At 43.0% G+C, this 23,794-nt stretch overlaps 1 protein-coding gene across 7 annotated transcripts in view; it reads left to right on the forward strand.

The window, feature by feature from the left end:
* The first annotated feature begins 23,202 nt into the window (after window positions 1–23,202).
* Window positions 23,203–23,794, forward strand: part of UBR2 (ubiquitin protein ligase E3 component n-recognin 2) — a 129,177-nt gene continuing 128,585 nt past the window's right edge. For 4 of the 7 annotated variants that reach the window (XM_050786885.1, XM_050786887.1, XM_050786889.1 and 1 more), the window contains exon 1: window positions 23,205–23,642. In XM_050786885.1, coding sequence (XP_050642842.1) covers window positions 23,565–23,642 — 78 coding nt within the window. In that variant the 5' untranslated portion in view covers window positions 23,205–23,564. Of the gene's footprint in view, window positions 23,643–23,794 lie in introns of all 7 variants that reach the window. The other 3 variants (XR_007724873.1, XM_050786884.1, XM_050786891.1) reach the window with 2 other exon arrangements.

A 23,794-nucleotide genomic window follows, 5' to 3' on the forward strand; every position in this document is an offset into this window, starting at 1 on the left:
ATTCTCCAGAGAAACAGGAACAATAAGGTAGATGGATGAATAGATAGGTGGATAGATAGATACATAGATACATAGATAGATATTTACCTGGTTGATCCTGCTAGTAGCAATAAATAAATAAATAAATAATAGATGTAGATATATAAAGGGGAGATTATTATAAGGAATTGGCTCACACAATTATAGAGGCTGAGAATTCCCCAAATCTGCAGTCTGAAAACCTGAGAACCAATAGAGCTGATCATGTAAGTTCCAGTCAATGTCCAAAGACAGAAGCCCAATGTCCCAGCCCAAAGACCATAAGGTAGAGAAAGCAAATTCTCTCTTGCTCAGCCTTTTTGTTCCATTCAAATTGAATACCACAGATTGAATCAGGCTTGCTCACATCAGTGAGGGCAATTTGTTTTACTCAGTCTACTGATTCAAATGTTAATCTCATCCAGAAACCCCCTCACCACCCTGCCTGCAGATAACCCAGAATAATGTTTAACCAAATATCTGGGTACCCTATGGGCCCAGTCAAGTTGACACATCAAATTAACTATCACTATGTCCTTAGAAAAGTTAAAAGCAATTGCAATATCATATCCATAACTAAGTATTGAATGCTACAAAGAAAAAATTATTCACAGGGAAAAGAATGAGAGAGGGCCCTTGGAAATTAATGACATGATAGCAGAGATTATTTTTAATACACAGAAAGTTTGGAAGATGATGTTGAGGAAATCTCTTAAGTATGTAGATTTCAAACACAAAGAGGTAGAAAATAGGAATGACAAGATAAGAAAATTAGAAGCCTAGTTCAGGTGGAACACGACCCAAATAGTGGGAGTCCCAGAAAGAATAAGCAGTGAACATGAAAGAAAGGAAACCGTTAAAGAAATAGTTCAAAGGAATTGCCCAGAAATGTATAGTATGAGTTTCCAAATTAAAAGGATCCAGCACAAAGAATTAAAATAGACCTATACTAAGGTACATCATGCAGATTTCACAATGGGGACAAAGAAAAAAATCTTCCACATTTCTAGAGAGGAAGCCAAAGGACCCATAAAAAGATGAGGGACAAAAATGGCTTCTGACTTCTCAACAGGAAGCTGGAAAGCAAAAGAACAATGCCTTCAAAATTCTAGAGTAAAATGATTTTCAATCTAGAGAAACCTTGTCCAGCCATTTTTCAAGTATGAGAGCAAAATAAAAACATTTTTAGATGTGAGAAAATTTACCTCCCATGCACCCTTCCTTATGAAGGTACTGAAGGGTATGCTTTACCCAAACATGATAGTAAACAAAACAAAACAAGGAAGACAGAACGTCCAGGAAACTGGAGCTCTATCACAGGAGACAGGTTAAGGGAATCCCAGGACACCAGGACAGAAGACAAAGGGATACAAAATGTGCACCCATCAGGGAGAGCAGCAAGCCCACATTTTTTTTCAGGGAGATAACATCGAGAAGATAATCAATCTTGCAAAGTGATTTATAAGCTAGCAAAGAGTTTGAAGTTGAATGAATGATAATGACATTAAGAAAAACAACTGAGGAAATGGAGGAAAAAAAATGACAATTATTAACTCCAGGGAAAACAAATACTAAATACTAAAATGCATTAAAAATCTACCTTATTTGTAACAATTTGGTGCTGGTTCAGAAATATGGACTACTGTAACAGATTAAAGAATTCGGGAAAAGTACCATATACAAATGAGGATTTAAAGTGTGATATGAGCTGCACTTCAAATTAGTGGGAAAAAACAGATGTTTTTAATAAATCATGTTGGCTAGTCATTTCAAAGGGAAAAAAGTCTTTCTAACTCTTTATTCACACACACACACAAATCCCAGATGAATTTAAATAGAGGAAATAAATCCATAAAGGTACTAGAAGGTAAACAGCATATAAACTTGTTGTAAGAAAGATCTTTCTATATGAAATACAACATTTAGTATCACAAAGGAAAATATTGATAACTTTGACAATGTAAAAATGTAAAGCATAGGCCGGGCGCGGTGGCTCAAGCCTGTAATCCCAGCACTTTGGGAGGCCAAGATGGGCGGATCACGAGGTCAGGAGATCGAGACCATCCTGGCTAACACAGTGAAACCCCGTCTCTACTAAAAAAAAATACAAAAAACTAGCCGGGCGAGCCTGTAGTCCCAGCTACTTGGGAGACTGAGGCAGGAGAATGGAGTAAATCCGGGAGGCGGAGCTTGCAGTGAGCTGAGATCCGGCCACTGCACTCCAGCCTGGGCGACAGAGCGAGACTCCGTCTCAACAACAACAACAAAAAAGTAAAGCATTTCTTCAGGGGAAAAAATCATTAAAAAGTCAAAAGATAAACAAATCAGGGATAATATCCACCACATATATAATAGCCAGAGAGTTATTTTTAAAAAACTTATCTAAAGAGCATTAGCAAATCGGTAAGAAAAAGACCAACAGTTGACTTTGAAAAATGAGACTAGGGAATTTTCTCATAGAAGAGCATGCTATTTATTGCTTTATAAATGTACAGGAAGATAAAAGTTGCTTAACCTTGCTCATAATTAAGAAATAATAATTAAACAAAAATGAAATACTATTTCATCTGTAAGATGAGCAAAGATTAAAAAGTGCCACAATTTTCAATATTGTCAAGAATATGGAGAAACAGTCATACTCACATACTTTTAGTGGGAGTGTAAACGGATATATTATCTTAGGAGAGGGAATTGGCTATATTTATCCAAACTTGTAATGCACATATCATTTGGACCAGGAATTTCACTTATTGCAACTTATGCGACAGATATATATTTGTATGTTCACGAAAGCATATATACAAGGTTTGTCGTGTTAGAGAGATCCCTTCAGGATTGACTCCCAGGAATAAATTCCTGAACCCTATTACACACGTGGTGTGGATTGAAGAATAGGCTTTAATGGAGAAAGATCACGGTCAACAGGAGAAGGCCTATGACTCCCTTCAGCCTATTAACCACTGGACAGGTATGCTGGAATCAAGTAGCTTACTGTATATGCAATACGGGGCTGTGTTTCATGGGAGGAACCCCATTCTTTGAAGGGCTCCCTTCTTTCAAGGCAAGCACCAGAACCACTTTATTTATTTACTTATTTATTTAATTTTATTTATTTATTTATTTTGAGACAGAGTCTTGCTCTGTGGCCCAGGCTGGAGTGCAATGGCATGATCTTGGCTCACTGCAACCTCCGCCTCCCAGGTTCAACCAATTCTCGTGCCTCAGCCTCCCGAGTAGCTGGGATTATAGGTGCACACCACCACAACGGGCTAATTTTTGTATTTTTAGTAGGATGGGATTTTACCATGTTGGCCAGACTGGTCTGGAACTCCTGGCCTCAGGCAATCTGCCTGCCTTGTCCTCCCAAAGTGCTGGGATTATAGGCGTGAGCCACCATGCCCGGCTAGAACCACTTTATCAATGGTGTTCAAACTTGGACATTGTGCCTGCCATCCAGATATGGTACCAGCCAGAGCCTGGACTTATAAAAAGGCAAATGAGGCAGTCTCCCCTAGTGCAAAATGTAAGGTGGCACTAAAAACCTCAGTAATCAAGATGTTATATTTCAATGAAATAGGATTTGAGTGGGGGGTTGTTTGTTTTTGAGACAAGGTCTTGCTCTGTCATCCAGGTTGGAGTGCAGTGGCACTATCAGCTCACTGTAACCTCAAACTCCTGGACTGAAGGGATCCTTCTGCCTCAGCCTCTCAAGTAGCTGGGACTACAGGTGCATGCCATTATGCCTGGTTAATTTTTAATTTTTTGTAGAAACTGTGTCTTGCTTTGTTGCCCAGGCTTGTCTCAAACTCCTGGCCTCAAGCGATCCTCCCACCTCAGCCTCCCAAAGTGCTGGGATTACAGGTGTGAGCCACCATGCCCAATTCAATGAAATATTTTTTTAAAAATACAAATGAATGTAAAATCCAATATGACTCTGTATGGCACAGTTGTTAATCCTATCTTTAAAAGCTTGCTATTTGTCCATCATTAATTTTGTGTTAATATCAATTTTTTTAATAGTGCATTAAAATATTACTTATCTTGATTACTGAGATTTTGGTGTCCTCTAAAATTTTGCACCTAAACATCCTAGCCTCAGCCCTTTGCCACTGTTTGCCTTGTTGTCTGGAGATGCCAGTTGCCAGCACCTGGGTGAGGGAGGTGCTGGCTCTGCTGACAGTGATAAACTGCAGCCCTGGGTACTGGAAAAAAGTGAGGGAGGGGGAGCTCTGAGTCCTGGCTGGCTCATTGTCCAGACTACACAGAGGAAGCACTTTCATACAGTCATTTCACCACAAGCGTGTTCACTGCAGCAATATTCAGATAGAAATGTGTTGAAAATGGGAGCTCCAGTGGTGCAATTGGTTAGCACACACAGTACTTACACAGCAGTACATGCAAAAAAGTGTTAAAAATAACCTAAATGATCAATAGGAACTAAATTTTTAAAAAAGTAATCATATGTATCTGTGAAAAAGAATAAACAAGATAAAACTTGAAAAAAGCAAGGTATAGAACAATTCATAGAGTATGCCTCCATTTTCAAATTTTTAAGCCATGATATATATTAGTGATATTATTTGTGTATGTTGTGTGTGTGTGTGTGTGCGTGTGTATGTTTGTTGTTGTTTTGAGGCAGAGTCTCACTCTGTTACCCAGGCTGGAGTGCAGTGGTGCGATCTTGGCTCACTGCAACCTCCGCATCTCGGGTTCAAGAGGTTCTCATGCCTCAGCTTCCAAGACGGGGTTTCGCCATGTTGGCCAAGCTAGTCTTGAACTCCTGACCTCAAGTGATCCGTCTGCCTTGTCTTCCCAAAGTGCTGGGATTACAGGCTTGAGCCACCGTGCTCAGTCTAGTTATCATTATTGATAATAATTATTGATAACAGACAATCATTCAGTGACTTCTAAATGCCAGACTCATTTAACCCCCATTAACACTCTATGAGACAGATACTACTATTATCCCCCTTTTACAGGTAAAGAAACTAAGATCCAGAGAGGTTAGGTAACTCTTCCAAGGTCACTCAGCTAGCAATTGGAGGAACCAGGATTTGAACATACATAAATATTTGTGTATATTCATGAATAGTTTATGGAAAGACATACCCAAGCCGGGTGCAGTGGCTCACGCCTGCAATCCCAGAACTTTGGAAGGCTGAGGTGGGTGGATCACCTAAGGTCAGGAGTTTGAGACCAGCCTGGCTAACATGATGAAACCGTGTCTCTACTAAAAATATAAAATTAGCTGGGCGTGGTGGCGCATGACTGTAATCTCAGTTACTCGGGAGGCTGAGGTAGGAGAATCGCTTGAACCCAGGAGGCAGAGGTTGCAGTGAGCCAAGAACGCGCCATTGCACTTCAGCCTGGGCAACTAGAGTGAAACTCCATCTCAAAAACAAAACAAAAAAGGGAAAGACATACCCAAAACTCTGAATGGTGATTATCTCTGTACAACGGTACTGAAGTTCTAAGGTCTTTTAAATTGTTTGAATTCTCTTTTTACGGTTAGGGTTGCCAAATAAAATACAGGATGCCCACTTAAATTTGAATTTCAGAAAAAGAACAAATTGATTTTTAGTATAAGTACATCCCATGCAATACTTGGAACACACTTAAATAAAAAATTGTTATGTCTCTAAAATCAGAATTTCACTGGGTGCCCTCTATTCGTATTTACTAAATCTGACAACCCTACTTTTAGCTGGCCTTCATTTGGCGAGGCCAGCAATTCCCCTCATAGTGAAATATCCATTCTCTGGCAATGTGCCATAATCTGATAAAGCAGGATTTTAATAGGTGGCCTAATTCAGATACTGACGTTCCTTAGTACAATGATGACAAATTAATTAGGGGTAATTCAGAAACAACTGTGGTGAAGCTCTGTCTTCCCTTGATTTTTTTTTTGACTGAAAGGGATGTGCCATCAATCACGAGAAAATTCAGGCGCCCTCCTAGATGCAGTTTGGCTCTGCCTCTACCCGCTAGAGGAATTCATCCTGGACTAGATAGAGGCTTTTGTTTTTCAAGCCCCCTATCACTAAAAAGTAGGCATAGATATTAATGGGCATCTTGGATCCACATCTGGGTATTAGATTATTAGAAGGGCATCAGAATTTGCATGCGGTCCAAACCAGCCACTGCCTCTGAAGTCTTGCAGACCACAGTGCCCGCCGCCCTTCCTCTGGATCCATATCACAAATCATAATATGAAGTGTGTCTCCTTAACTGCTGGTGACTGGAGACTTCTGGGAATTCCTGAGGGAGGGGAAAGGTTTAGCCTGTGGCTTCTAGTCCTGAGGATGCTCCTTTTGAATGTCAGCTACCAGCTGCTTGTGGAACCTAAGACAACAAGGGACATCAAGTACTTCGGGGTCCCAAGCTGTACAACAGGAATCGGTCACGTTCAAACGAAAGCTAGCTCCACTGCCGAAGAGGAACTCCAGGGATCGGAAAGCTCAGCCCCACGAAAGTTGGTCCCGCCTCCGGTGCTGCGGGGACCAACCTGGGCAAGGGCGCCCCCTGCAGGCTCCCGGCATCAGTGCCGGAGAAGCACGGTGGACTCTGAGCTGCCGCCGGGTTTGTGGGTGGCTTTGCCTCCCTCACTTTTAAAACCTCCAGCGGTGGCGGTCCCCTTACACCCTGCCTGGGGGGGGGATACTTGGAGAGGAGAATGAGGGGCTTCTTCCCAGTGGCCAGAACCAAAGGCAGTACCGATGACTTGAACCTGGGATCTAGAGGGCAAAGAGGACTTTCCTTTATTCAAATTTCCAGGCAGTGATTTATGTTTAGGCCACTAGCTTGGCTGCCGGCTGTAGATTCCATTGACTGGCTGACAAAATTAAGCTCCTGGTTCCTCACGTGGATGCCATCAGATCCCTAGTGAAGAATCCCGTGGAACAAAGCTGTAGAGGTTCTGATAAGATGAGAGAGGCAGACAAGTGGTCACATGAACAGAGAGATTGTGGAGGAATGGTTGCTGCCCTGGCCTCGAGGAGGACCCAAGGTATTTAGCAGTCCACCCAGACGTGCTACTCACAGCAGCCCTGTGAGTAAAGAGCAAGCCTTGGCCTTTCCCTACCCTCTTCTGTGCCTGGAGGCACCGACCTAAAGGTAGGTTATATTTCACTGCTGCCCAGTCCATCAGAACCAAAACTATGTTGTCACAATTAGTGGTGAATTCGGTAAAAGTTACCATTAAGGAGCTGCACAGAAAAACAGCATTCCTGATTTCTTACCATCTGATTTGTCAAGAATGGGTGTATAATCTGAATATAAAATGGCCCTTCCAACTTGCCCATCTCCAAGTAAAGGAGGATGGAGGCATTGACTCCTCACGTTGTAGCGGAGGATTTTCACTGACTCAGGAACACGCATGAGGAAGCCTACAGTTCTATCACAAGGCATTTACTCTCCTAATTGCTTCCAACATACAACTCTATGGTGACCGACCAAAGAGTGAGTAACAATAACGGGGACAGCTGAGAGTCCCATCAATAAATTGACAAACCCCCAAGTATATCTGGTGATGCTACCTATGAAGGGATATGATAAATACAAATAAGGAATTTTGAACTTTGCTTTGATAAATACAAGTGAAGGATTGGGACAAAAAGTGGGAGAAAAAGGGACAACTAACAAGTAAACATTTGAGTCTAAACTAACAAGTAAAGATATGAGTCTAAAATGAAATTTCCCTCTACCTTTTTGGTTCTACGTGATGATGGTGACCAATCTGATGAAAATTCACTAAGTAAACTGGGACAGAAACTTATAATTTCACAATTCACCGGAAAGATGAAAAGTAAAAATGAAAACTCTTTTTAACTAAATGGTAAATTATGAACAAACTATCTGGGAATCAAATCATAAAGGGGAAAAGGAGGGAGGCCGGGGAAGTACTGAATATGACGATAAACACAAATTTACTACCATCAATTAAGAGATCTTTGATTGAATTTATTTTTTTCCAGATCAGAGCAGGGTTTTTTTTGTGGTTTGTTTGTTTGTTTTGTTTTGAGACGGAGTCTTGCTCTGTCACCCAGGCTGGAGTGCAGTGGCATGATCTCAGCTCACTGCAATCTCCACCTCCCGGTTCAAGCTATTCTCTTGCCTCGGCCTCCCTAGTAGCTGGGATTACAGGCACGCTCCGCCCTGCACATCTAATTTGTGTGTGTGTGTGTATTTTCCATAGATACGAGGTTTCACCATGTTGGCCAGACTGGTCTTGAACTCCTGACCTCAAGTGATCCACCTGCCTCAGCTTCCCAAAGTGCTGGGATTACAGGCATGAGCCATCATGCCCAGCCTGATCCTGTTTTTTTTGTAATGGCACCTCCTAGTCAAAGATCAGCCCTCAATAAGCATGGGGTTATTCCTTCCAATAGGGAGCAGCACAAGCTACAACTCTAAGAGACTCCTCATGTAGCACTTGTGAACAGACTGAACCCAAAAGGAGCAGACTGGAATGTGTGTAGAGAATAGCCACACTCAATTAATGCTAATTAACACTCAATCATATAGTATTTGCAGACCATATAGGTGTAAACTCAACTATGGAAGAGTTCAACTATTAGCCATTGGCAAAAGCAATTGATGGAAACAAATGCCAATAAAAATTGGTGGGTAAAAATCCTAAATGACTGGGCCGGGCTTGGTGGCTCACGCCTGTAATCCCAGCACTTTGGGAGGCCGAGGCAGGTGAATCACGAGGTCAGGAGATCAAGACCATCCTGGTTAACACGGTAAAACCCAGTCTCTACTAAAAAAAATACAAAAAATTAGCCAGGTGTGGTGGCGGGCGCCTGTAGGCCCGGCTACTCGGGAGGCTGAGGCAGGAGAATGGCATGAACCTGGGAGGCGGAGCTTGTAGTGAGCCGCGATTGCGCCACTGCACTCCAGCCTGGGCGACAGTGCAAGACTCTGTCTCCAAAAAAAAAAAAAAAAAAAAAAAAAATTTGACTGGGTATCAGTTTTTAAGTACATGACTGCCCTTCGGTAGTTTTAAAAAAATGAACACATTTATCACTTGTCTACAGTAAGTTTGTTTAACTGACTCAATTTGGGAGCCTAGGAATTCTGTTCCTGCAGATTCTGACAGTGGGTGCCATATTGGATTACTTTTCTAACGGTGAGAAAATATAGGACAATTTTACCATCCAGGCAAAAGACCAAGTATCTTCTCTGAGAAATCTGACTAGACTAAGAGGAAAGACCAAAAGATATTGGCACTATAGATTTCCTGATGAAACATCCCAGACAGATCACCCCACAGAACATTTCATAATTGATAAGCTCTACCCATGATTTCAGAGCATTTCATCAGGTTGTTAGTCTCTCATTCTTAAAAGTGAACCAACAACAACAGATTGTAGTCTCTGATGTGAAAGACAGAGACCAAAACTAACAGAAAAAAAGAAATCTGGATAAAACAGAAACTTCACAGGAGGGAAGAAAACTTCAACAACAACAACACAAAAAAATCTCCACACCTATATTTGAAATCCTCAGATAAGATACTGAAACCTCAAAATAAGAAAAATACGTTGTTTCTGGCCGGGCGCGGTGGCTCAAGCCTGTAATCCCAGCACTTTGGGAGGCCGAGACGGGCGGATCACGAGGTCAGGAGATCGAGACCATCCTGGCGAACACGGTGAAACCCCGTCTCTACTAAAAAAATACAAAAAACTAGCCGGGCGAGGTGGCGGGCACCTGTAGTCCCAGCTACTTGGGAGGCTGAGGCAGGAGAATGGCGTAAATCCGGGAGGCAGAGCTTGCAGTGAGCTGAGATCCGGCCACTGCACTCCAGCCTGGGTGACAGAGCAAGACTCCGTCTCAAAAAAAAAAAGAAAAGAAAGAAAAAAGAAAAATATGTTGTTTCAGAAAATAGTCAAGAAAAAAACTGAGTCCTTGGAAATTAAGAATGGAAACAAAAGGTGAAAAACTCATTAAAAGGATTGACAATAGAGTCCAGGATATCTCCCAGAAAAAAAAAGAGACCAAGAGGTAGAAATAGAAGAGAAAAGATAAGGAAAAGGGAAGACTAGCCTGGGAGTTCCAGGAAGAGAGAAAAGAGAAAAACAGAGAACATTCTTTTTTAAATAAATTCTTTAAAATTTCCCTAACCTGGTCGGGCATGGTGGCTCACACCTGTAATCCCAGCACTTTGGGAGGCTGAGGCGGGTGGATCATGAGGTCAGGAGATCGAGACCATCCTGGTTAACACAGTGAAACCCCGTCTCCACTAAAAATACAAAAAATTAGCCGAGTGTGGTGGCAGGCACCTGTAGTCCCAGCTACTGGGGAGGCTGAGGCCGGAGAATGGTGTGAACCCGAGAGGCGGAGCTTGCAGTGAGCCGAGATCACGCCACTGCACTCTAGCCTGGGCGACAGAGCGAGACTCTGTCTCAAAAAATGAAATAAAATAAAATAAAATAAAATAATTTCCCTAATCTTAGAAACACAGGTTTTCAGATTGAAAGGGCTCACTTAGTACCCATAACCAATATGGAAATTAACTCACGTCAAGTCACATTATCACGAAATTTCAGAATTCTATGGATAAAAAGATCCTTTACATTTCCAGAGACAGAAAAATAGATCATACATAAAAGATCAGAAATCAGAATGTCTTTAGATTTCTCAGTAGCAATACTGGAAGCTAGAAGACAATTGGGAAATGCCTTCGAAATTCTGGAGGAAAATTATTTTCAACCTAGAATTCTATACTCAGGCAAACTATCAATCAAGTGGGAGAATAGAATAAAAATCATTGCATGATTACAATAAATTCAAAAATGAACTTCTTATGCAACCTTTCTTGGGAAGCTATTGGAATATATGACCCACCAAAATGACGATGAATTCAAGAATGAAGAAGCTAAGGAGACAGAGGATCCAGTAAATGAAAGCTTCAACACAGGAGGAATGAAGGGCATCTTAAGGATATGGAGACTGGAAATTCCGAAGTAAAAGTGAAAAGAGCTTTGAGAATGTCAGCTGTGTACCAGACAGGAGTGGATCCAGGTCTTGTGGGGCCTGAAGCTTATACAATTTGAGGGTCCTCTTCTTAAAAGTAAAATGCAAAATTGCAAATACAAAATTAGGTATGAAAATGTATATTTATTTACAATGAGAAAAGAAATCGCAACAAATTACAAAATTTTAAAAGCTAACAAAAATACCACAGACATCACAAAATCTAGAAAGATAGAATTTATTTATTTATTTATTTATTTTGAGATGGAGTTTTGCTCTTGTTGCCCAGGTTAGAGTGCAATGGTGTGATCTCGGCTCACTGCAACCTCTGCCTCCTGGGTTCAAGCAATTCTCCTAGCTCAGCCTCCTGAGTAGCTGGATTACACGCCCAGCTAATTTTTTGTATTTTTAGTAGAGACGGGGTTTCTCCATGTTGGCAGGGCTGGTCTTGAACTCATTTGGCCTCCCAAAGTTCTGGGATTACAGGCATGAGCCACCACGGCCAGTGGAAAGATAGAATTTTTAAATGAATTAAGTGCTTGATCCCTGTCTATAATACTTTTTTCCTTTATTTTTCAGCTATATACTTTTCCTCCAACAGTGTTTCATGAAAACCTTCAAACCTATAGGAAAGTTAAAAGAACTTTACAGGCTGGGTGCGGTGGCTCAAACCTGTAATCCCAGCACTTTGGGAGGCCAAGACGGGCGGATCACGAGCTCAGGAGATCGAGACCATCCTGGCTAATCCGGTGAAACCCTGTCTCTACTAAAAAATACAAAAAGCTAGCCAGGCGAGGTGGCGGGTGCCTGTAGTCCCAGCTACTCGGGAAGCTGAGGCAAGAGAATGGCATAAACCCGGGAGGCGGAGCTTGCAGTGAGCTGAGATCCGGCCACTGCACTCCAGCCTGGGCCACAGAGCGAGACTCCGTCTCAAAAAAAGAAAAAAAGAAAAAACTTTACAGTGAACACCATATACCTGTCACCTAAATTCTACACTTAACGTTTTGCTGGCGGGGCATGGTGGCTCACACCTGTAAGGCCAAGGCAGGTGGATCACTTGAGCTCAGGAGTTTGAGACTAGCATGGTCAACATGGTGAGACTAAAAATACAAAAATTAGCCAGATGTGCTGGCATGCACTTGTAGTCCCTGCTACTTGGGAGGCTGAGGTAGGAGGATGGCTTGAGCCCAGGAGGTGGAGGTTGCAGTGAGCCGAAATGGTGCCATTGCACTCCCACCTGGGCAACACAGCCAGACCCTGTCTCAATAAATAAATTAATTAAATAAGTATAGCAAAATTTTTGTTGTTGTTGTTGTTGTTGAGACAGGGTCTGGCTATATCGCCCAGGCTGAAGTGCAGTGGCACAATCTCAGCTGGGCTCAAGCCATCCTCCCACCTTAGCCTCCCAAGCAGCTGGGACTACAGGCGCACCTTTATAGTGCATATTCACTCTTGCACCCAGGGTGAATTACGACAGTAAGAGGTGGGGATATTTCTGGAGGCAATTCCTACTGGAATGGCTGACAATAACCCAACTTTATGTAGCTGTGACTGTGAACTACGTAAATAATCTAACTAAACCCATGCTAATAGATCTCCAATTTATTTCCCATTGGTCTGATCCCAAAACAGCAATGTGAGAAGAAATGTGACTGAGGAAAAGCTGGATAGGAAAGAGACAGCAGTTTAGCCAATCACAGTTAAAATATCTTACTTTGCAAATTTTATGAAACTTATGACCATGTGAATTCATTGCTGAGGCCAGTGAGGGCCCCGAAGCTTAACCTTTACTGGTTTTATGGGAAATCTACCTCTGGAACTAGGTCAACAGGGTAACCAATCCATTTTGGAGTAGGTCAGAAAACTCCAGGAGAGATCTCTACAAGATTGGGGAAAAAAAAAAAAAAAAGCCAGGCATAGTGGCTCACACCTGTAATCCCAGCTACTGGGGAGGCTGGGGCACAAGAATTGCTTGAACCCAGGAGGCAGAGGTTGCAGTAAGCTGAGATTGCACCACTGCACTACAGCCTGGGTGACAGAGCAAGACTCTGTCAAAGAAAAGAAAAGAAAAGAAAAGAAAGAAAGATTTTTAAAATTTTGTTTTTTTAATCTTATTTTAAAAAGAGTGACAAAGACAGGGTGTCGCTTTGTCACTCAGACTGGAGTGCAGTGGAGCAATCTCAGCTCTTGCAACATCCGCCTCCCAAGCTCAAGAGATCCTCCCACCTAAGCCTCCAGAGTAGCTGGGACCACAGGTGTGCACCACAATGCTCGGCTAATTTTTTAAGGTTTCTGTAGAGACAAGGCCTCACTATATTGCCCAGGCTGGTCTCGAACTCCGGGGCTCAAGAAATCCTCCGGCCTTGGCCTCCCAGAGTGCTGGGATTACAGGCCTGAGCCACACGCCCGGCCCAAGATAAAATTTATAGACAACTGGATGTGTCTCGATACAATGGGAGATTTAGACAATTGACAGAGAATTCAAATTTCATTCCCAGGAGATAATTTATATCAACGACAACAGGTACAGAAAACAAAAAATGTTCTTCAGAACCTTTTTAGTTTATACTTATTTATATAAAGTATTTGTTTACTTTTTTATTGCCTGAGAGCTCTTTGTATACCAGCTGCTTTATACTATTCCTACTAGAGACTAGAGGAAAACCACTTTCAATGCCCCCCAGTGAGAAGAAAAAAGTTGCAATTGGCTGTCACCAAAGCCAATGTCCCTATAAAAGACAGAGGTGGGTAACCTTGTCCCCAAGAAAAGCAGAGTGTATGTCTATGGAGTTTAACCATGGGGATACAACTATCTTGATGTGACCCTCCTAAGAGAAAGACCTCTGTCCAGTGTTTTGAAACAATTCCAGGACAGAAAGTTCTCAATCTTTTACCCATGGCCTTTAAGAAAACCTGGCCAGGCTTGGTGGCTCACACCTCTAATCCCAACACTTCGGGAGGCCAAGGCAGTGGATGGCTTGAGGTCAGGAGTTCCAGACCAGCCTGGCCAACATCATGAAACCCTGTCTCTAAGAAAAATACAAAAATTAGCCAAGTATAGTGGCGAGTGTCTGTAATCTTAGCTACTCAGATGGCTGGAGGCAGAAGAATTGCTTGAACCCAGGAGGCAGAAGTTGCAGTGAACCAAGATTGCACCACAGCACTCTAGCCTGGGCAACAGAGCAAGATGGGAAAAGAGAGAGAGAGAGAGAAAGAGAAGGAAGGGAGGGGAGGGGAGGGGAGGGAAAAGAAAAGGAAACGAAGCCCAGCTAATTAGTTTAGGACCAGTCCAGGAGAAGGGAGACTGGGTTTTGGCCTAATATACACGAGCTAGGTTATTTTAATTAGGAAATAAATAATTAATTGGCCTAGAAATAGGCCTATAGGGGGAACAGCCTGGCTTGGGAAGAACATGAGCCTTGGAGTTGGTGAGACCAGATTTCAAATGCCAGTTCTGCTGCTGATCTAACAATGCAACTGAATTGATTAGCTGCTGTTACATACAAAATCACATCAAAATTTAGTGACTTAAAAGAACAAGCATTTATTTAGATTACAATTCTGCAGGTCAGCAATTTGGGTCAGTGCTCCTGGTTTCCCTTCCCTCACATGCCTCTGAGGCAGAATAGGGTCTGGCGGTAGAGAACCTAAGGCCGATTCACACTGACTTCCTAGAACTAAATCTAAAGGAAAACCTCGGTTGCAGTGAGCTGAGATCGTACCACCGCACTCCAGCCTGGGTCAACCCCAAGTTTCCACACCCAAGTAACAAAATAAACGACAAAATAAATGACTCCCTTTGCAAGCCTCTCCTCCCCGCTACCACGCCCCGTTTTCTGCCTGGCAGATGAAAAACTGAAAGTATCTCTGATTAGTCTCCTCCTGCAACCAATCAGGCTTGTCAAGGGCCAAGTCTTCGTTTGCATTGAAGTATAACTTTGTAACTTCAGCCTCTGATTGGTCACTTTTTGCAACCAATCAGACATTTGCATACGGTGTAACTTGGCAACTGCACTTCAATCTCTGATTGGTTGCATTTACATAGCGTGTATGCCAAGTAACCAATGGAAAACCTCCAAAGGGTATTTAAACCCCAGAAAATTCTGTAACCAGGCCCTTCAGCTGCTTGCTCCCACACTGTGGAGTGTGGTTTTTTGTTTTTTGTTGTTTTTGTTTTTTTTGTTTTTTCTCAATAAATCTGTTTTTGTTGCTTCATTCTTGCTTTGTGCATTTTGTCCAGTTCTTTGTTCAAAGCACCAAGAACCTGGACACCCTCCACTGGTAACACCTTAAGCTACCCACAGGTCAACTAAGTGACCCTGCTTCTGGGAGTTGGCTGGCTGTCAGCTAGGTGCCCCTGTTCTCTTCCAAATGATCTCTCATCCCCAAGTGGGCTAACCTGGACTTGTTCACATGGAGAAAGCAGGGGAGCCCTAGAAAGGGTGGAAGCGTCCAAGGCCATATTTAGGGATCTAGGTTTAGAACTGTATACTGTCATTTCTATCACATTCTGTTCTCTAAAGCAAGTCATAAGGCCAGCCCAGATTCAAGGGGTGTTAAAACAGTTCCCACTTCTTGATAGAAAGAGTGGCTGAGTCACATTGCAAAGGGAGTGGAGACAGGAATGTCGTTAATTAGGGCCATAAAACTGCAATCTACCACAGTGACTTTGGCCAAGTCACCTTGCCTTTATGAGTCTCAGTTTCATTAAGTTTTTTTTGTTGTTGTTTTTGTTTCTGCTTTTGTTTCTGAGACAGAGTCTTGCTGTGTCACCTAGGCTGGAGTGCAGTGGCATGATCTTGGGCTCGTTGCAACCTCCGCCTCCTGAGTTCAAGTGATTCTCCCGCCTCAGCCTCCTGAGTAGTGGAATTACAGGTGCCCGCCACCATGCCTGGCTAATTTCTGTATTTTTAGTAGAGACAGGGTTTCACCATGTTGATCAGGCTGGTCTTGAACTCCTGACCTCAAGTGATGAACCTGCCTCGGCCTCACAAAGTGCTGGGATTACAGGCCTGAGCCACCACGCCCAGCCTATTTCATGAAGTTTTAACTGAAAATAATGGCACATATCTGAAACAATTTTAGTAAGGAATAGGAATAATATACCTATGCCTATTACTAGTGAGCATAGCATCTGTTAGTTTATCTGAAACGTATTGGCTAAAAACTGCAGCTATCTTATTCTTCTTGGTTCAAGTCAAGTTCTTTTCACCCTTAGGGCCTTTGCAATTGCTGTTTCTTTTTGCCTGGAATGCTCTCATTTCAGATTTTCACATGACGGGTTCTTCTCACTCAGTACTCAGCTCAACTCCCCACTTCTCGTACACACCTCCCTGACCAACCTATCTAATGCCCTTACCTCCATTTTCACCTTCACCTTTTATATATTTATTGCCTTTTAACTCTTGTCAATATCAAAAAATTATGTAATATATTCTTTAGCTTACTTTTTTATTTTTGAGACAGGGTCTTGCTTTGTTGCCCAGGTTGTAGTGCAGTGGCATGATCCTGACTCACTGCAACCTCTGCCTCCTGGGCTCAAGAAATCCCCCCACCTCAGCCTCCCGAGTAGCTGGGACTACAAGTGTGTGCCACCACGCCTGGCCAATGTTTGCATTTTTTGTAGAGACAAGGTTTCGCTATGTTGCCAAGGCTGGTCTCGAACTCCTGAGGTCAAGCAGTCCTCCTACTTTGGCCTTCCAAAGTGCTGGGATCACAGGCATGAGCCACCACACCCAGCCCAGCTTATTTTTTTATTGCTTGTCTCTCCCACTAAAGTGTAAGCTCTGTGAAAGGAGTAGCTTTGCCTGTTGTGTTTATTGATGTATATCCCAAAAACAAAAATGTAATTGGTACTTAGCAGGAGTGCAAAAATATTTGTTCAATTAATTTCTTGGCTGATTGATGGATGAATAAATATGGCATTAGGTTGGGCTCTGAGGAAATGGCATATAGATTGGTTACTTTTGTAGGGGGAGAAATAGGAGGTTGAGTAAATATTTGAAGTTTGAGGTCATAACTAGGTCCAGTGAGAGGCCACAGTAGAGAACCTTAAGCAGAGAGGGGGCCCTGAATGCCTGTGAGTGACAAGTGGTACCCAAATAGGCCTTTTTTAATAGTCCTGTAGACTCTGAGCCTCACTCTGCACCTTTTGCCCTTTTATCGTTTACATTATTCCTTTTGACTTAGCACATTTCCTTGTAGAATTTATCCTTTGGCTATACTTTAAAAGATTTTGCCAAGCTATATGAACAAGGAATTTCATTCAATTTTTTTTTTCTTTTTGAGACAGAGTCTCACTCTGTCATTCAGGCTGGAGTGCAGTGGCATGATCTTGGCTCACTGTAGTCTCAACCTCCTGGACTCAAGTGATCCTCCTTCCTCAGCCTCCCATGCAGCTGGGACCACATATGTGCACCACCACAACTGACTAATTTTTTTATATTTTGTAGAGACAGGGTCTCACTTCATTGCCCAGGCTTGTCTCGAACTGTAAGGCTCAAGTGACCGTCCTGTCTTGGGCTCCTGAAGTGTTGGGATTACAGGCGTGAGCCACTGCACCTGGCCAAAAGGAACACTTAAGAACAAAAAAGTTATCTTAGAAATTTAAATTGTGAAAACTCTGAATAAGAGGAGTCCCAGAGAGAACAAATAAAATAAATGGGAAGAAGTTATCAAGGAATAATTTCAAAAAACTTTCCAAGAACTGGACATAAGCTTCTAGATGGAAAGAGCCCTTTCATAGCCAGCACAATGGTTTTAAGTAGAAATAACGTTATGGCAAGTCATTGGGAAATTTTAGAGCAACAGGAACAAAGAAAGAATCCTATAAACTTCCAGGAGGAAACACAAAGACTGCAGAATCAGAATGGCACTGGATGCCTCATCCTTTAAAATGTTCATTTAAGGTTACGTTTATTGTATTTTCACCCAATATTTCTAGGTATTTGTGTTGAGAATGGTGCTGCCATATTTCCTGAATAGCTAAAATGTGAGTTCCATGAAGGCAGGGATCCTCTTTTTTCACATATGTATCCATGTTCCTAGAACAATGTCTGAAATGTATTGAGTACTCCATAAATACTTGTTAAATGAATAAATAAAGTAGAAACTCACATTGATGTTTTAACGCAATAATGCTTCTTTTTTTTTTTTTTTTTTTTTTTTTTTGAGACGGAGTTTCGCTCTTGTCCTCCAGGCTGGAGTGTAATGGCGTGATCTTGACTCACTGCAACCTCCACCTTCCAGGTTCAAGCAATTCTGCTGCCTCAGCCTCCCAAGTAGCTGGGATTCAGGTGCCTGCCACCACGCCTAGCTGATTTTTGTATTTTTAGTAGAGGAGGGTTTCACCATGTTGAACAGACTGGTCTCAAACTCCTGAGCTCAGGCTATCTGCCCGCCTTGGCCTCCCAAAGTGCTGAGATTACATGATGCAGGTTCCTGGCCTGCATCATAATGTATTTAACCTTATTGATGAGCTCAGTGGCTCTTTCCAATGCTTCAGGTGATTTAAATAATACTGAATGATGGCCGAGAGCAGTGGCTCACACCTGTGATCCCAGCACTTTGGGAGGCCAATGAGAGCGGATGACTTGAGGTCAGGAGTTCCAGACCAGCCTGGCCAATATGGTGAAGCCCTCTCTCTATTGAAAAAAAAAAAATTAGTTAATTAGTTGGGTGTGGTGGCAGTTCCCTGTAATCCCAGCTACTCAGGAGGCTGAGACAGAAGAATCAGTTGAACCTGGGAAGTGGAGGTTGGAGTAAGCTGAGATCATGCCACCCCACTCCAGTTTGTATGACAGAATGAGACAGAATGAGACTGTCTCCCCAAAAAAAAAAAAAAAAAAAAAAAAAATTTGAGTGACATTCCTTGGTGACAGAGCAAAACTTTGTCTAAAAACAAACAAACAAACAAAAAAACTCCTTTTCCCTAGACTCCTATACTTCTTTCTTGGATATAAAATCTTTGCTTATCTCCTCCAGTGATTTCAATAACATTTGTAAAAGTTCTTTCCAACTTTCTGACTTCTTCCTTTGTCATTTTTGTTTTAGTCTCTCTTCCACAGGCTTTGCTCAAATATCTGTACACAACTGCCTGTCTATTCATATTTAAGAATGACTTACTAAAAATATGATTAGAAGTTTCATGCATGGGTGGGGTGAACTGACTATACCATTTTATTTTATTGGAGTCTTATCCTCTACAGATTTTTTTTTTTTTTTTTTTTTTTGAGACAAAGTTTCACTCTTGTTACCTAGGCTGGAGTGTAGTGGTACAATCTCGGCTCACTGCAACCTCCATCTCCTGGATTCAAGCGACTCTCGCACTTCAGCCTCCCAAGTAACTGGGATTACAGGTACCCACCACCATGCCCAGCTTTTTTTGTATTTTTAGTAGAGACGGGGTTTCATCATGTTGGCCAGGCTGGTCTTGAACTCCTGACCTCAGGCGATCCACCTGCCTCGGCCTCCCAAAGTGCTGGGATTACAAGCATGACCTCGACAATTTTTTTTGGTGGTGGGATAGTCTACCACTCTGGAGAAGCCCCTCCCAAACTCTTGCCTGGGAGGTATAAGCCTGGCCACTAAGGTTCTCAGAGCCAAATGGGGAAACAGGCTAGGTTATCACTGTTCACTATGTAGACTTTGATTTACCTCTCTTGAATGCAGTGCAGTATCCCTGTCCTCAGCTGTGTCTGGTGTCTCCCAGTCAAAAGGCCCTCAAGTGTAGTCACTCGAGAGGATGAAGCTCCAGTCTTCTTCCAGAGTAGGAAATGAGATATAACTTCTTGCTACACAGACTTTCAAACAATAAGCTTGCTTTTGGCATTATCTTCACCCACTTTCAGAGTTACATGGTGCCTCAAATGTTTAAGTCTTTCAGGGTTCTGCATATTAATTAGCTTGACTCTTAGTGTCTCTACTGCTAGCCGAGGTTTACAGCATTCTCTTAGTTACTTCTCAACCACTTGCTTTCCACCAAACTTTGGTGCTGTCATCCTCTCTTCTTTTCTTTGTTTCTCCCTTTACTGTCATGAGGTATTCAATCTGCCACATTTAACTGGAAGTTGGGGCTTAGCTTTTAATGCCCCCATGGGAACAGAAAACAAGACCCTGGGTCAAAGAAACATTGGAATTGAAACTGAGATCCCCTACATAAAGCCAGGGCTTTGAAAGCAATGTAGTATCAGTGAAAGGGTAGACTAGAAAAAACCCCACCAACTGGCATACCAAAATGACAAAGAAGCTCTTTACCTTGACTCTGAGTAGGAAAAAGAACTCTCCTTAAAAATTTATAGACAGGCCGGGCACCATGGTTCACACCTGTAATCCCAGCACTTTGGGAGGCTGAGGCGGGTGGAACACCTGAGGTCAGGAGTTCAAGACCAGCCTGAACAACATGGTGAAACCCCATCTCTATTAAAAATACGGCCGGGCGCGGTGACTCAAGCCTGTAATCCCAGCACTTTGGGAGGCTGAGACAGGTGGATCACAAGGTCAGGAGATCGAGACCATCCTGGCTAACACGGTGAAATCCCGTCTCTACTAAAAAATACAAAAAACTAGCCGGGTGAGTTGGCGGGCGCCTATAATCCCAGCTACTCGGGAGGCTGAGGCAGGAGAATGGCATAAACCTGGGAGGCGGAGCTTGCAGTGAGCTGAGATCCGGCCACTGCACTCCAGCCTGGGCGACAGAGCCAGACTCTGTCTCAAAAATAAATAAATAAATAAATAAATACAAAAATTAGCCAGGCGTGATGGCGCATGTCTATAATCCCAGCTATTTGGAAGGCAGCTATGCTCACCACTATACCACCAACGCATCTAATCCCAGCTACCTGGGAGGCTGAGGTATGAGAATCACTTGAATCTGGGAGGCAGAGGTTGCCATGAGTCAAGATCGCACCATTGTACTCTAGCCTGGGCAACAAAGTGAGACTCTGTCTTGAAAAAACAAACAAAAATTATAGACAGAGAAATGGCACACAACTGAATTAATACCATTAGGGAATCTTAAGCCTAGAAACTGATGTAAAATTGGTCCTAGATATAGGATAGTCCTAGAGTGTCTGGTCCTGAGTATATGATGTTTTCTAGGTTGTCTGGCCTTGCAGAAGCAAATGAAAAAGTATTTTGAAAGTATTAATACATGGAGAGTCCCACCACTAATGCTACTAATGCTAAGTGAAGATGATCTCCAAATTCATAATTATGACACACAAAGGAAACAATCTTTTTTTTTTTTTTTTTTTTGAGTCAGGCTCTCATTCTTTCACCCAGGATAGAGTTCAGTGATACAATCATAGCTCACTACAGGCTTGAGCTCTCAGGCTCAAGTGATCCTCCCTGCCTCAGCCTCCCAAAGTAGCTAGGACTACAGACATGGGCCACCATGCTCAGCTGATTTTTAAATTTTTTTGTAGAGATGGGGTCTTGCTATGTTGCCCAGGCTGGTCTCAAACTCCTGGCCTCAAGTTATCCTCCAATCTTGGCCTCCCAAAGTTTTGGGATTACAGGTGTGAGCCACCATGCTCGACCTGAAACAATTTTAGGAAGCAAATTATGTTAAGAACAGAAATTGCCTTTACTGTCTATGTTAATGACTTAAATTCTATGTCAGGACACCTCAAGAGATGTTGTTTTTGCTTCTAGGCTGGGACAATCCCAGTTTTCTTCCAGGTTGACTCTGTCCTGAGTGGATCAGTGTAAGGAAGTTGGGCAAAAAAAGAAAAAAAAATACACAGAAGAATATTTCAAGATATCTCATTATAAATATCTGTACAGATATGTGCATACTTTTTTCTGGACAGAATCATGAGAAAGTGTTAAAAATGATTTTCTTTGGGGAGAGGGATTTGGGGTAAGAGGAATAGGAAGTTTTCAATTTCCCTTCTTTAAAAGATTCCTTTTCAGTTTGAATTTCTGATGTTATACATATATATTACTTTTAAAAAGTGATAACAAGGCTTAATTGTATTGTGAGGTTACAGGGATACAGACAATTTCTTATTTCCTTTTTTAAAAAACTGGTTAATATCATAGTATTGGTTTAAAAAAATCCCAAAACAACATAAACATAAACATGTCCTAAACCTGGTCTGGCTCAGAACTTTTCCCCCCATATGTAATTTACAACCTACTTCTGGGAATAAATTAACACACTTGACAAAAGGTGTAAACGATTTTCTGACAAACTCTAGAGATTGAAGACTTCGTAGAAGCCCAGTTACCCAGCTGTCAGTCAAGAGTCTAATTACCTTTAACTAAACACGGTTTTCTTTGATAGCTAGTCTAACAATGTTTACCTCTTTTTTTTTTTTTTTTTTTTTTCTTTTTTGATACAGGGTCTCAGCTGTGTCACGCAGGCTGGAGTGCAGTGGGCCGATCACAGCTCACGATGGCCTCAACTGCCTGGGCTCAAGCAATCCTCCTGCCTCAACTTTCTGAGTAGCTGGGAACTACAGGCGTGCCACCACACCCGGCTAATTTTTTTATTTTTATCAAGAGAGTCTCGCTATGTTGTCCAAACTGGTCTCAAACTCCTGGGCTCAAGCAATCTGCCCCCCTCGACTTCCCAAAGTGCTGGGATTACAGGCATGAGCCACCAAGCTTGGTCTGATTATCTGTAGAAATTAAATGTCTTTATCAAGAGTAAATCTTTGAATTGGCCTAATAGACTCTTTTTCCTTTGCAGCAAGATTTGTGATAAAGTTTGTAAGTGGTCATTACTAAAGTGTTTGAAAAAAATTTTTAAACATGTTTTAAATCTTCAAAAAGCTGGGTAATGTTTACCTCCATTACTTGTATAAAAGATGAGGGTTCGATGGATGACAGGACATAGAACCACAGGAATAGAATGTAATTCATTCATTCCTTTGACAAGTATTTGAGTGCCTACCCTATGCCAGACTGGCAAGTCCTTGGGGGTCTACCACGTGCCAGGCAGTGTTCTTGAAGCTGGGGATACAAAAATGAACAAACGAGATTCGGGGAATAAAACTACAGTTCCCACAGTGTCTTGCTCTTTGGCTTTTTTCCAGGGGTCCCTACTTTCCACGACTCTCTTCCCATGATTCTCGTTGGGCAGAAAAGCCCCGCCCGCCTATCTGCCATTTAAGCCGCGCCCCTTGGGAATGGACTACAACTCCCACAATGCATTCGAGGGGCCCCGTATCAGGGCGCCACCTCTCTCCCGGCTTTGCTGGGACGACTACAGTACCCAGAACGCCCTGCTTCGCCTCCTGGGTGTTATCGCCCCTTTCCCGGTGCCGGACGCGGTAGTGGCTAGCCAGAGTGTCAGGCCTGGGGTTTTCTGTGTCCTTCCCTGGGTCAGGGACGAGCCAGTGACTTGACTCTTGGGCGCTAAGCTTGGGAGGGAGCGCAGGAGGCCGCTGTCCTTCCTTTCCGGTTCACGTCACCCTTCTCTCCCTCTCTTGCTCCACCTGCAGCCACTTGGACGGCTCCGGGACTGATTGCCTGGGGCAGGGGTGGCAGTCGAGGCCGCCGGGGCCGAGGTGAGGCTGCAGCTCCCCGGGCGGCGGTAGCGCAGGGGAGGAGGAGGAGAGAAGATGGCGTCGGAGCTGGAGCCAGAGGTGCAGGCCATCGACCGGAGTTTGCTGGAATGTTCGGCCGAGGAGATTGCGGGGGTGAGTGCCGGGACCCGGGCGGGTACGTCCGCCCCTCGCAGGCCGCGCCCGCGGGGAGGAACCGACTCCTGGACGCCCTGGAGCAGCCCGACCCAGACTTGGGGAAACAGCTGTGCCGGCCCTCGCCTTGTGGGGTAACAGCCCGGGGAGGC

The sequence above is a fragment of the Macaca thibetana genome, chromosome 4 (assembly GCF_024542745.1).
Source record: "Macaca thibetana thibetana isolate TM-01 chromosome 4, ASM2454274v1, whole genome shotgun sequence".
NCBI lineage: Eukaryota > Metazoa > Chordata > Mammalia > Primates > Cercopithecidae > Macaca > Macaca thibetana.